Below are 15,005 nucleotides of genomic sequence, written 5' to 3' on the forward strand. Positions count from 1 at the left end.
TCACCGATGTTCATCTCGGTTGGCTTTTATTTATCCCTTCCTTTTTCTTTTCCCAAATTTAACCCTTTGTTTATCCAGTTTTATCCTTTATTATTTATTTTCCTTTTGCACTCTATTTTTTTTTTTTTTTGCCAAACTTAACTCAGGAGTATCTCTTACAGGGTATGGAATCTGCTATATTGCATGCTCCTACAAACATTTTTGTGAACAGTTAATAATTCTCAATTCAATTCAACCATTATTAACTCTTTTTCCTTGGCCTTAAGAAATTGAAGGTGAATGATTTGGGGCGTTCACCATTAATGTTGGTTTTTAGTCCAAACTTTTATTCTGATTCAAGTCTCTAGTTGTTCATTTTGATTTTGTTTGTACATTATACTATTTGATTTCACTTATAGCTATAAATTACTATGAATGTAGGTCATAAATGTTGTAATTTAAATTTCAAACTTTTTGAAGGCTCAAGTTACTAACAAGTACTAAAGTTGGAATCTCACTAGTATACACCAGGTAAAGTTTATTTAGCCTTTAAATGGAAAATGAGGGATAACCAAGAAAAAAACAATCCCAAGAATGGGAAGCAAAAATCTGAATATATATATATTCAATTATTTTTACTTGGAAGTAACTTCCACTGTAATATCAAGTAGGGTGAAACTACAAAAGCCTCTATTTAGCAAAACTTAGCTGAAATTGGGTTTCTAGGAAAAAAATAATTGATTGAGATCCTAAATATCAGAAATACGTCTTATCTCCAAATGCATCACAAAAGTTGGATGATCATAAACAAACTGATAAATGCATAAACCCAAAAAAAAGGAAAGAAAAGAAGCCCCATTTTCACTCAGAATTGCTGCTCAATATGTATGAGAAACTCCAAGTTGGGAGCCATTTTAGATGCTTGACATCTGACATGCAACTACTTGCTCTGTGCTCCATGCAATGCCGAACAAAAATCTGGTACTCTCAGCTGAATCAATCAAACTTGAAATATTACGACATTTTCATTTGGATTTGCCGATGAATATGTACGAGAAACTCGACATAAGAGGGACCGCTTGCATTCTTGTCTTCTACCATGCATGAGAAGAACAGCATTCCTGGAAAATGTAACAATTTCAAGTCATGACAATGTCATAATTGCACAATACACCTAGTCAACCTATCCACATGTATTTTGGCTAATATTCCACACAGGTTATTTTTCAAGCAGTATCATAGTTTGCATGACAGGGAAAGTTTTATGCACTGACCTGATGGATCCCCTTTCTTGCACAATGTCAAGCTGTGAAACAATATAAAGATTAAATGCAATTAACAGAGATATACTTCAATTTTTCTATTAAATAAATGGAATAAAGCTTTGGTTTAGGAATAAAGTAAAGCTAAAGAAAGAACCATTAATCATACCGGAGATAGGAACATCTTTGGCGCCGAACCACATTTACTACATCGTTGAACTTCTTTGATAATGGATTGTCATATTGCTGAATCACAAACTGAACGTACAGAAATGTTGACAAAAGGGCGTAAGTGTCCGTATTAGGCATGCGAAAGGGTCAAGACACAGAATAACAATGAACAACTTATTACAAGTTAATATTCCCATCCTTTTCCATATTTCCTTCCAAACTTATTACAGGAGATTCACTAACCCAATAATCCTAACAATTGAATCCAAGGCCACTTATTTGAGTGTCATACTATTAAGTTACCAAGCAGAAGACCTTTCAAGACACTTATCATCCAACAAAAAAATCACATACTCCCATAAATCACAAAGAGAAATTCACACTATTAAAACAAAAAGGAAACAAATAATGCAAGACCAAATCCCATCATAAAAGGAGTTTAAAAGCCACTAAAATCAAAACATGGATGTGACCGATTCAATATATAATGAGCAATCTGACTTATAGCATTTAATAGCGAAATTATTTAAATTAGGGTAACAATAATACATTTGCTTATCAAGGCCAATGCATAAATCTGACCAGGCTGGAAAAACAAATTGAGATGCTCAATAATTTCTGTGATTATGGGCATTCTCACAAGTTGTTTCTTTTTAAATTAACCTGTTAATGAGGATTTATGTAGACATACACAAATTGAGATGACCAATAATTTCTGTGATTATGGGCATTCTCACAAGTTGTTTCTTTTTAAATTAACCTGTTAATTGAGATGCTCAATAATTTCTGTGATTATGGGCATTCTCACAAGTTGTTTCTTTTTAAATTAACCTGTTAATGAGGATTTATGTAGACATACACACTTCAGGAAAAGAAGAAGAAGAAGAAGAGAAAACCTGACTAGGGGCTTCATCAACTGAGGTAAAGCCAAAAAGTTGTTGCAAGATACTTGAATCCACTGAGCTCCCAAAATATATTAAAGCATCCTCACCATTCTCCAGAAAATAGATTCCATCATCGCTGACATGTTCACTAGATAGAGGGATTATAGGAGGAAGAACAGACTCATCTTCTTCCTGTCAAACAAGCATAAACTGTCTGTTAGCATGGTTGAAATACTCTGGACTCTAAAACTAGAAATATTTACCTTTGTACTAAGGTTGTGAATAGCAAACATCCTGGGGTAAACCAATGGCACTGACAAAGGAGTAGAAAGAGAGGAAACATAATTGAACCAGAAGGAACGGTCATCTATTCTGCCATCATTCCGCAACCCTGTACTCTTTATTAGTGCTGAAAAAAGAAAAAGGGAAAAAAAAAAGCACCAACATTATCAACCAATGGAAAACATTTAATTTTTTTTTTCTTCAGATGACTGAACCACTGCCATAGTATATTCCAGAATGGTAGAGAGAAGAAGTTTGAAGATGCAGGTTGACTCAAGATAATAATAATGGAAAAGAATGAGATATCCAATAATCTAAGAATGAAATCAGGTATATAATTAGCAAAAAAACATATATGAAATCAGGTATACCAAGGGTGTACAGGGGAAGTAGCTTAAGGGCCTCAGGAAGAATAAGCTGCCCAGACGATGATACAGTGGCGCAAAATTTACGATATGAAAACAAAATGTTGATGCAAAGATTTGTCACTTGTTCCCTCACTTGCACAAGTGGGCTTGTAGGAATTTCAATGGCAGCTGCATTCAAGGTAAATTAGAAAAAGGCAATACATGGTCAGTAAAGAAAAATACCTCAAAAACTTTTTCAGATAAAAAACCAACACCTCATATGTATAGAAAAGATCGATTCATAATTTGAAAAACCATGGAGACAAGGAGAATCTTCAAATAATAGTTTGAAGCAGAGAAAACATAACATAAGAGCGGAAAGAACAATTGACAGAACCAATAAACATGCACAAGCAACTCACCAAATAGGTAAAAGAAAGTAAAGAAAGATGTACAATGCGGACTCAAATACCTCGCTTTAATAAACACGCGAACTGAGTATCCAAGTCAGCAGAGCGAAACAAATTACTTAGCATATTTGTGCATGGCAAGGATAAGTTTGTAACTCGAATTCTTCTTTGGCCATAAACAGTGGTATAGAGAAGGGCACACTGGAAGGTGAAAGCCAGAATATTATAGAAGAGTTAGACCTATCAACTTCATGAAATTAAAAGAAAAAGAAGGAAGCATGATGGACATTAAAAGTCCAGGCAGTATTAAGTTAGAACCTGAAAAGCACATTCAGAACCATCTTGTAATTTGTCATCATGCTTTAGGGTTACCAACATACATTTGTCACAGTCAATCTGCATAACAGAAAGGATTGGTCATGAATGAAACAAATTGATAAAAAAGTCAAATTGCTAGGCGAAACTTAATCAAGTAAATAATCCCTCCTGGCAATAAAACATGCAAAACCCCTCTCAAGAAAAAGTTAATACATATAAGAAGCAAAGTAACCAAATTCATGAGTTATAAAAATATGGCCCACAGGAGCACATAAATACATATGCGGCCTGGGAGTATGTTGAATAAGGAATATCTCATATGTGGTTATATGATACTAAATATGAAAACTACATACAAATTGATTAAGATAAGGATTGATGTATCAGTATCTTGACCTCAGTTTTCTTCAAGTAACCAAGTTACATACACTCAACACACAAACAGATTATGAAGGTATAACTCTTCAAACAGAACGAAAATAAAGTAAAATTTAAACATGCCCATGCGGAAAAATATCTATAAACCAAACATATATCAAACAACGAAACCAACCATCTAGAAGCATTCGTATACAATATTGACTTAAATCACAACACCACAAAAATGTAAAATCTTTTTGATAAAAGATTATAGAACCATCGATTCAATTTCAAACACTAGGGGAATGTAACTAATATTTTAGTAATAAATCCTTCAATACACCAATTCACGAAATAACACTATTCACCAGGGTAGGAGCATTTTATCCCAAATAATCACATCTATGAAGCTTATACTTTCCTAAGCTCAACCTCTCAATCATTCTCTAATTGAGAATCAGACAAAAATTGTGGTGAAAAAATTGCTAAAAGACAATAATGACAAATATAACACAGTATTTTTCAAAAAGCACAAACCCCAGGTAGGTCAATGTCGGTCGGAATGCGTTTGCAAAAGTTTCCAGAGTAATCTTGAACTTGAATACCCTACAAGTATTCAAAAGGGAAAAAGGTCAAAGTTAAATTACCATCATAATGTGATAAGAATTATCAATATTTCACTTTATGAAACAGACTAAACATCAGAAAATGATACCTGGCTGCATCTCACGCGCATTACAGCCTCAAAACCTTGGGGCCTGGTGATGTTCCATCTAAGGTCATTGTAGAGCTTTGCAGAATCAGATACTGCAGAGAAGGGGTAATAATAATACACCTGTAATTTAGAGAGAAAAGTGTTGAAATGCGAGTCTTCCACTCAAAAAATAAGTATGTTCTGCTGGTATTGAGGACCTAATACATAGAAGCTCAACAACTATGGATTTGATAGTGAATAATAAATAGATCAATACATAGTCAGGCTCTCAAGTTTCACCAAACATGCATCAGGCCAAAGTTTGTAATGAAATGGCACTAATTGGAATAGAATTTTAAAGCCAGCCAACATGCAAGGTTTGCAGCTAGGCAGTTTGCAAACTTTGAAACGTTCCTTCAAACATGCATGCTCTCCTAAATTAATTAATGGTTAACAGCTACTTAGGTGAATGCTGATTTGTAATAAAAAATGTACTCTCTGTTTTACAATTTCAAGCAAATTAGTCTCAACAGTTTTTATTAAAAAGTTATAATTTTAAATCACAATACTTATTCCAAAAGCTTGAATTTTGTAAAGGATAATGTATATAAGAATTTTCAATAAGACTTTAAAATTATAGAAAGTAAATTAAATTGAGAGAACAGTGCAGGTGGAAATGCAATTTGAAGCAGCAAGAGTAACAACCAACTTGTACATTCAGCATTTCTACACATGTATGGGTTTTGGGGGATAACAATTTGTATACATTATCAAGCAGTGAAACAGGAAAAATCAAGGTAAATATCAATTAATACCTGGCCTCCAGTTGTTCTTGGTATAACGGAGATGGAAGCAATGTCGACATAAGTTTGAGTAGTGACAAATACGTCAACACAAACCTGCCACATATTGCAATATAAGAGCATGGTAAAATAAAGAGAACTAAAAAGCAGTTATAGCTATAGATCAATGTAATGTAACCAATATGATTTTAACAAACATTCATCATGCAGAAAACAATTTTTTAACCATTTTACAATGATATTAGAAGAAAGAAATTACTTGAGATTTACCTGATACTCAGCAAATTCAATTGCCATTGTCTTGAGAATTTTGTCCGCTGGAAGAAGTAATTTATGAGCCTCCTAATCAAATAGAAACGAAAAAAAGTTTATAAAACAGAAGCACAATGTTATCTTCCATCGGGAAAAAAATAGTTCCAGCTTCAATAACAAGTACTAGGAATCTCATCATACAAACAAATATATTATTGGAGGTTCAATATGAAAGAGCATAAAAACAAGATAATCATATTTGAAATATGAAAGCGTTTTGCTTATTTCTTCTTTCTCCTAGATGGAAACTCACGCACACCCACAGTCAAGTGAAAGTCACAAGTCCACCATAAAGATGACCATATGAGATAACTATACGCAAGTATAATCAATAACCACACCCAAAAGGCCTAACTTTTGAAAACCTACCAACTATGAAAAAAAAGAATACAAGAATTAGAAATCAAGTCAGTAGCCCTGGCAAATTATCACCTTTCGGATAGGAAAACTTGAATATGGTTAAGCATGGAATTTGAAAGAAGATTATTGATATATTCATCTAAAGATAGAGAAGCATTTCAATTAATAAATCAAATTCTCAGGTAGTAACCATCCCAATCTTCTGAACACACAAAAGAATCAACATGCAAGCTAAAAAGATAAAACAGGTTCCAGAGATGAGATGCAACAGTCATAACTCAGACAAACAAACACAAGGTTCCACATTTTCGAATGTAACCGTGCAGGGATAACTGCTTCCCTAAAAGAACAACTATTCTAAGCTTAAAAGAACTAAAAAAATAATGCACTATTATTCAAGAAGAAAATGCAGAGATAGAGAGTGAACAATTTTAAAAAGATCTGCAAACCTTTTCTCCAGCAGATATGTTAGTTCTTCCTTCAGCCTCTCTAGAAGAAAGGGCACCAATGCCAACAGACGGCATGACTGTCAGGAAAAATATATATATACATGTCCATTAGAGAACCGTAGAAAAAGATACATCAACTTTTATGGTATAAGAGGTAAGAACTGTTTGATATACATCTCAAAACATGAAAATGTTTTGTGGGTATACAGGCTTACCTGACTGAAATACTAGAAGCTTCCCCCCAGTACTTTTCATGGCCAAGTATGAAGCCTGAAATATAAATAGAATAGTGAGATAAAATTTTACACTTTTGTATACAGGAATTACCATATATTCTAATTATCATCAGGCCTTACTTTCAGGATAACCATAAAAGTTTGATCAGTCATCAACCTTTCTTCATCAAGTACAAAACCAGAAGCCAAATACTTCAAAACAAGCTAAAGTTACAATCATATTTTGCTTAAGCAGAGGTTAAGTTTTTTGCTTTTAAAAACCATGAAGCAATCACTCTTCATTAGATTCTAACAATAATTAAAGCACTTGTTAACTAGGAAACAGATTTAACCTACGACAAAAATCATGTGATTCTAGCTATAGAATAGCAGAAGTTAATTGACTTGCTATACAATTTGGAAAGCATATGCAAATCCCATTGCCACCTGGGGCTAGCTCGGGTAGTAGGATCAGTGGGGTTCGGGAAACTGTGTGATCATAGACTTGAACCCCAGTGATCTCTTCTGTTATCAGATAAAGATATAAGTTATCTCATTAAGGATTAAAATCTGCAAAGCAAAAGAAATGCTATACTAATTTATAATATAAACTTGTAATGACTTACCTTGATTGCAGCACCAAAACATGACTCAGCAGTTGTACTACTCTGAAACATTGTTGGGATGTTTTCAAGCAATAGTTCTAAATGCTGGCGGCACTGAATCCTCGGGAAAAAAAAACCAAGTCAGTACAAAATACTTGAGAGGTCTTAAATAAGACATCATAGTAAATTAATAATTAAGAAACTTCAACTGGTATAAGAAAAAAATTCTCATATATTAAGAACTAGCCTCAGAAAGCTGGACGATAACATCTGTTTCAAGAGGGGTATAGACGTCTTGTATGTCAGGAACAATAAGCATCAATGGCTGCAAAATTTAAGACATCAAAATCAGGTAACATTTTCAGGAGGTTCTTCAGTAGATAAAATCAGAGAAAAAGATCATATAAAAATTAAATGCAAAGAGCTTTTAGTGATCAATAAAATTTGGAAATGGACACAACGCATTCCTGTTATATTCAAAATAAAATCTCGATTTCCAGAGACAGAAACAGCTAATGGAGGAAGATGGACCAAGTGAGATGCTCTCCTCAAGAAAACCATGAAGGTCAACCCCAATCCCCCCATGTAATGTGGGTTCACCAACACATTTGACAAGTTATTAGCACCATGTTTCTTTCTATCCCCACCAACCAAGGAGGGGATTTTGAGATAAGTCAAAGCAACTACTGTTTGTTACCATCCCAAGTAACATGGATTCACAAAATACATTTTACACATTATTAGCAACATGTTTCTTTCTATCCCAACCAACCAAGCAGGGGATTTTGGGATAGGTCAAAGCAACTACTGTTACTATCATGATCTTAGATATTGAGATGAGTAAACATAATTTCCACAGTTTAACCACCTTTCTTATATGCGTGTGCTACTTAAACCACTCATAGAATTTACTCAATAAAACCACTTAAATAATAAGAGAACCATCCAAACTGCAAACACCAAAATCATATTTCTGCCCCCCTGTAGGTAGCACCAAATTCAAGCTTCCAACATGCAAGCCAGCCCAGAATGTGTTTAGTTTGCCGTAGTTTCATCAATGCCAATACTAACAAAAATAAATTCTTAAAACCTCTTAAATAAGTTAGGATATTCTTTAAGTCATTTTTGCTAAATTGACTTCTCTTTCACAAATATATAGCACATGATGAAACCAAGAAAAAGAATCTTCTACCCAGTACAATAATAGCCAGGAAGATGGAATGTTTGATACAAGTGGAATGAATGATTGTAACTAATACTGACCTGTTGTAGGGCCCGTTTTAAATTATAAAAATGGATTGTTGAGTCAAATGTTGCTATTCCCACCAGAGTTCGAGGACCTTCCTGCAATAAGCAATTAATACCTCAACCAACTGAATTTCCTTGCCTTGTATGAGTGTTCAGAATGAAAAACAGCAGATGCAAGACCATGTATCAACTCAACCAAAACTGGAAAAGAGATCTCATTCGAAATATAGCTATTACTAACCCAAATCAACAATCCATATTAGATTTTCAACCATTAGATACTCACCTACAACAAAGCTTAAAATCCTCAGCTGCAAATATCCAAACTGACTCAAAGGTCAAATGGAGCCATTTACAGTTCACAACCTCTATTTTGTTATTACAACAAAAATTTACATTTCAACTTTTTTCTTTAATGCATAAACAATTTAGTTTGAATTTTCAAGCAAACAAAGAAATGCAAAACACACAATCAAGAAACTGACTCAAAGGTTTATGTGGTGCCATGGCAACGTCACAACCTCTAATACTACTACAAGTTTACATCTAAAACGATATACTAGATACAAAATATTGCATCAACAGCAGTAACTCTAGAACCTCTTATCACAACTGAAGAAAAACTAAAAATTGGACCAGAGGGAGAAATGCATTTTTAAAATACAGCTCAGTTCTTATTTGCAAGGCAGAGTGGTGACCACGAACTTAGCATTGAGATACAAGTATGTCTATGAAAATGCTTACACGCATAACTCACACAATAATAACAAGAAAATAGGTCACAGTCATGATTGGTTCTGATAATGGAAACAAACAGTAGAAGCCCATATCTTTAGCAATAAACAGGCAACAATTAATGCACAATTTTGATACAATAATCTAAAACCTTTTGCAATTAACTATTAACAAAAAATAATTGACCAAAACACACAATATAATCTTCTCAATATAATTGCCATATCTGCCGATAAAATGCAAAGAGAATAGGGAAAAAGTAAACCATAAGAAGAAAGAACCAAAGACCAGTGATTCTAGAGAAACTCACTGGAAGATCAGAAATGACTTGATTAATGGCACTGCAAGCGGCAGCAGTAGCACCAGTCTGTATGGCATTCATGGATACATCAATTAGGAAAAAGTACACAGCTGGCATTGGATCACGGACCTGGACATGAGAAATTCAGAACAAACAATGAATTATCTTCTTACAAGTTAAAAAAGAAACAAGACAAACCGCAGATGCAAGAAATAAAGAAACTAAGAAAGCCCCAGGTGAACCCTGATCACAATAATTTCACACAATTAAATTCTAGCAAATGTTAGCACGATTTTTTAACTGTTATTATTATCATCATCATCATCATCATTATTATTATTCAACCTTTGTCATTTTTGGCCATCTTGATCTTTTGGATATTACCCTGAATGCTTGATTAATCAAAGTTGTACAGGAAAGATCCAGTATCTCAACTACTTTACCACAGTATGGCACTTGATCAGATAGAAAAGTGAGGCAAATGATGCATCTTCCTGCTGGGGAGACATCACTTTGAGTTGGATATAGGCATATCATCCTCATTATGCTTTAATCAAATGTTTACTAATCACACCATTCATATATGATCCAAAGATGCCCACATACATCAATCTTATAATTGCTACTTAAGCATTTAATAAATAAAAAGAGACAGAGAGGGCTACAATTAAAGAAGGTAGAAATTTAAAAGTTAATCAACTAAAAAGTACAAATTTATAAATGTTAACAAACCATGTACTCCTTTGAAGCAACAAATTCAACTGCTCCTCTACACAGCTCAGGCCTCTCATCAGCATCTCTACGCCTGCCATCAGGACCAAGATTGCAGTGGTAGTCACGAGGAGTTTCATCAGTAAACCCTGAAAGAAAATAGTACAAGCAATTACATTGCCACCTTACTACATTACAGCAACACAATCAGAGAGCAGAAATAGAGAAGAAGGATGCCTTTGGTCATGGTAATTGTTTGATATATAAAAGGCATTTTATGTGTGAAAAGAGGAAACCTTAAAACTGATAAAGTCCAACAAACTAAGAATAGAAGCATGCATCAATTTGTAATCTAAGGAACCCTACAGCTAACAACTTCCAAAAAAGAGTTCTCAAATCATTATTATTATGACCAGTCTACTATTTAGCTCCCAAAGTCTAAGCACAACTAATCAATGAAGTTTTGTCACTTTTTGACAGTGACACGATGCAACAGACTGGCATGAATATAAGAATAAGTTAAAATACACAAGATACTGCAAAATATACGAGATGACCACACAAAGATGATTAATACTGACCACATAAATTGCAGATAAACTTCCTTCCCTGATCAATGAACTTCATGAAAGGATTTATGTAACCTTTGCAACGGGAACATCGAACAGGACCACTTTCCCCAAAATCCACAACCTATAGTAAGAAATGTTCAAAATATGATAAGCAGATCAAATTACAAAATCCATTTAAGAACCCGACAGATTGCATAACAAGCTAGAAGAACAAGTAGAACTGGCATTACTTGAATAGGGTCCTCTGACGGATGAGGAAGAGCCATCGGTTGAACTAACAAAGCCAACTGCATAGATGATGTTGTCAAAAGGTCGGCTGTGCAAGGGATCTATTAAATGGAAAGAACAATTGATAAGCACTCAAAACATCACAAAGATTACAGGTGGTGAAACTGCAGTGCAATCTTAACCAAAGAATATAAAAGAGTACCAAAAAAAGCCACAATTAATTTATATAGCTTGTTATGACCTGATTGATGGTGCATCTCATATAACGAGGACTGCAATTCCCAGTGTCTCTGACAATGTAATCACTAGTAGCAGGCTTCAAAAGATTACAAGTGATCAGGAGAAAAAACAAAATTCAAAATTCAGTTATATGTCAAAGCTGTGATTGCATTATGCATACATGCAATGACAACATAGTAAAGAGAGCCAGAACAATGGGCCTAAGTTAAATGAAGATCAAAAGGAATAGCAAATTAGCAAATTCCTGAGTGAACTAAGTAATTTTCTTTCCGTTCTTCTAAAATGATCAAAGCTTTTACCGGAGGAGGATTTGCCGAGTTGCCTTGACGAGTTTCATACATGATTGGTGAGGAACTTGGAATGGGCCTTGGAATTTGATTAGGATCAATCTTTGATGGCCCTGATAAAGGGGCTCCCGGTTGGCCCATAGCAGGTGGAATGGTAGTCATAGCTTGATTCGTAGGTGGTTGTGGCATTCCAAACATTCTTGGAGGTTGTGCTTGAGTAGATCCAGGAATAGGAGGAGCCTGGGCTCCCTAAAACAATTCAAAACATTCAGAATCTAATTAGTGATGGGAGTGAACAACTTCCAAGCACCACTTACCAAGCCAAAACATCCTGTACTTAGAATTTCCTGCACCTCATATAGAATGCCTTAAAATGGCTTCCATTTCCAAGACAACTTTACAAACCTGGCTCGAAGGTTTTAAATATCCACCAACACCAAAATTTCATATGCCAATTGATAAAATTCAATGTAATTAGTGAAGTTCAATAACCAACTTCCAATTGGTTTTGTTATTATGCAAATGCCATTGGATATACAGTAACAGAATGCCTAATTTTTGCACAGTTCTGTAAGTTTCTGCACAATTTAACTTTCAGCAATTGGCTACAGAATCTTATATTATATCTGCATGTCAATTCTCAAGCCAATCCAATATTTATGATGGTTCAATGAAAACAATATCTTTTTGGACGAATACTGAATGGATGAGATGTTGAAAATAATAATTAGAAAGAAAAAGTTTGAACAACATAGCTATATAATGTAAAGCAATTTACAAGGCATGAACAATTTAATTGTAAAAAAGTAAACCACATCCATCAATTTTCATTCTTCCATTATAAGTTTACTAAAATCTTTCTTCATTTCTATATTGCTTTAGGTTTTCTTCAGATTAATAGTTACTAATATAATGCCAACAATTCCAAACATCAAAGGTGCACATAAAATTTTAGTTACTAAATGCATTATGAAAAGAAAGGAAATCAAAGACCTTGTACACCTTATATAGATTGCTAAAAGACCAACTCAACAACAATAAAATCAATGATATGCTCTAGTTGTTTACATTTCTTTATGGGAAGAATTCTGAAAGCATAAACTGTAAAGATTGTAGTGCTAACCTGCTGAGGCTGCATCGGCCAAGTCTGTGATCCATAAGGAGAACCTGGAGGTGGTGGTCTAGCTTGAGGCACAGCTGAAAATGGTGATGCTGAAGGCATTGGCTGAACTGGTGGGGAAGTAACAGCCGGACTTCCCAAAACAGAACGCATGGTTGGAGCCTGAGCAGGAGCCCTAGCTGACATCATAGTTGGTGGAGGTCCAACAGGAGGTTGTGAAGCACTTGGAGCAAGAGGAAACAGGGGTGCACCAGGCAAAGCTCCCGAAACAATTGCTGGAGGCCCATTACTCAAAGGACCAGCAGGTGCACTAGAGAGGGGCGCAGCTGGACCAGTTGGACCAGTCAAAGGTGGAGATGACATAAAAACATTCGGGCGAGCACCTGGCATTGGTGGTGCAACTCCACCGCTAGGTGCACCTGAAGATGGGAAACCGCTAGAAGGTAGAACAGCACCACCTGTTGAAGAAGACAGAGAACCAGGAGGAGGTCTAGACCCAAAAGGGGAAGAGTGACCAGGAGGTGGACCAAGGGGTCTCCCTGGGGGTACATTTGCAGGTAAAGCAGATTGCGGTGGTCCAGTAGGAGGCACTGCAGGTCTTCCCATCATACCAGGTGGCGGACCAGGCCGTGCCATTGGCGGCAAGGCACCGGGGAATCCAGCTGAACCTCCAGATTGAGGAAAGGGAGGTTGTTGACCAAAAGGGGAGGGCCTCGGACCAGAATTGGGCATTGAAACTGGCCGATTTAGGTTCAAATTCTGCATGTTATCAGCTAACGAATTGGGATTGGTTTGATAATTAGGATTAACATTTCGTGGAGGTGGTGGTTGTTGTGAATTGGCGCCGGGTCTAGGTGCCCCTGGAGACACAGGAGCTGCCATAATTAATCAGAAACAAATTCTAATCCCCTCTTTCAATAACCGTCTATATATTTTGCAACACGATCAAATCTACACAAACCAAAACAACAAAAACAACAATTCTTCAAAAATTCTAAAAGACACACAGTAATAGTAATCGCAAATTAACATATAAAAGAAACTAAGATCGAATGAAATAAAATTGAGAAGAGTAAAAAAAGGAAATTAAGTACCTGATATCGGAAAGAAAAGGAGAGGTCGGATCTGTGGAAGTAAGGAGATAATTAAGTTTAGATCTGAGAGTAGGGTTTTAGAAGGAGAGATCGGAGAAATTAGGGTTTTTTAGGGAAGTATCGGAGCGATCAGAGGTATGGATCTGGGGAAATGATCGGAGAAGGAGAGAGAGACAGAAAGGCAAATAACGAGAGCGAGAGAGAGAGAGCGACGGTATTTTAACGTTGGGGAAGGAATGGGAGACAAATTTGTAATAAATCTTAATTGTAAAAAAATTATAAAAAAAAGTATAATTAAGGAAACTATTTTATTGGTCTGAGACTGTTGAAAAAACACTGATTACTTTCACAGACTTATAATTAACAGCCATTTGGATTTATTTACTGGTTTTTCCTTTTGTTCCATTTAAAAATAAATAAATATGTGACGATGTACCCTTAGTTCGATTGTAATTGGTATTGTTATCCATACAAAAGGATGTGAGTTCGAATGCGCTGAAGCGCATTATTCTCCTATTAAGAGTTGGGGAGAGGCTATAAATAGTTTTAAGTATTGTATCAAAAAAAACTTATAATAAGATTAATGTTCAAAAATAATAATAAATTTAATTTATCCTATCTTTTTAAACCTTAAAAACATTTTTCTTTTTTCTCCAATTCGTTTTGTGACACCTCTAACTCGTATCCGTCACTGGAATAGGGTTACGGGAATGCTACAGCAAGTTAACAATAATAAACAAGTAAAATCATAATCATTTCAATATAATTTCTTAAATACCATAAAGTAATTGATTTATAAAAATATCTTACATCTACGAGGCTTAAATCAAGCTTTAGGGACTAAAGAATTAATCTTAAAACCTTCAGGGACTAATTTGAAACAAATTAGAAAATTTTAGGAAAATATAAAAAATTTCAAAAACAGGGGACACACGAGACTATGTGGAATGCCCCAGGCCATGTAACTTTCGAAGTTGGGACACATAGTCGTGTCCTAGCCCGTGTCTCTACCCGTGTA

At 35.1% G+C, this 15,005-nt stretch overlaps 1 protein-coding gene across 1 annotated transcript; it reads right to left on the reverse strand.

Annotated features, from left to right (window-relative positions):
• Positions 1–576: 576 nt before the first annotated feature.
• On the reverse strand, positions 577–14,222 carry LOC107901421 (protein transport protein Sec24-like At4g32640). The gene is made up of 25 exons (XM_016827427.2): positions 13,988–14,222; positions 12,897–13,844; positions 11,786–12,022; positions 11,488–11,562; positions 11,249–11,347; positions 11,028–11,139; positions 10,468–10,595; positions 9,745–9,864; positions 8,715–8,795; positions 7,699–7,776; positions 7,473–7,565; positions 6,847–6,901; positions 6,632–6,708; positions 5,781–5,852; positions 5,523–5,606; positions 4,729–4,848; positions 4,551–4,619; positions 3,654–3,731; positions 3,398–3,536; positions 2,950–3,114; positions 2,560–2,705; positions 2,309–2,488; positions 1,411–1,499; positions 1,254–1,285; positions 577–1,100 (listed from the first exon to the last, which is right to left on the reverse strand). The coding sequence occupies exons 2-25, from the start codon at positions 13,773–13,775 to the stop codon at positions 994–996; spliced, it is 3,315 nt and encodes a 1,104-aa protein (XP_016682916.1). The 5' UTR covers positions 13,776–13,844; positions 13,988–14,222; the 3' UTR covers positions 577–993.
• Between the last annotated feature and the right edge of the window lie 783 nt (positions 14,223–15,005).

The sequence above is a fragment of the Gossypium hirsutum genome, chromosome D06 (genome assembly GCF_007990345.1).
Source record: "Gossypium hirsutum isolate 1008001.06 chromosome D06, Gossypium_hirsutum_v2.1, whole genome shotgun sequence".
In the NCBI taxonomy this organism is placed as follows: domain Eukaryota; kingdom Viridiplantae; phylum Streptophyta; class Magnoliopsida; order Malvales; family Malvaceae; genus Gossypium; species Gossypium hirsutum.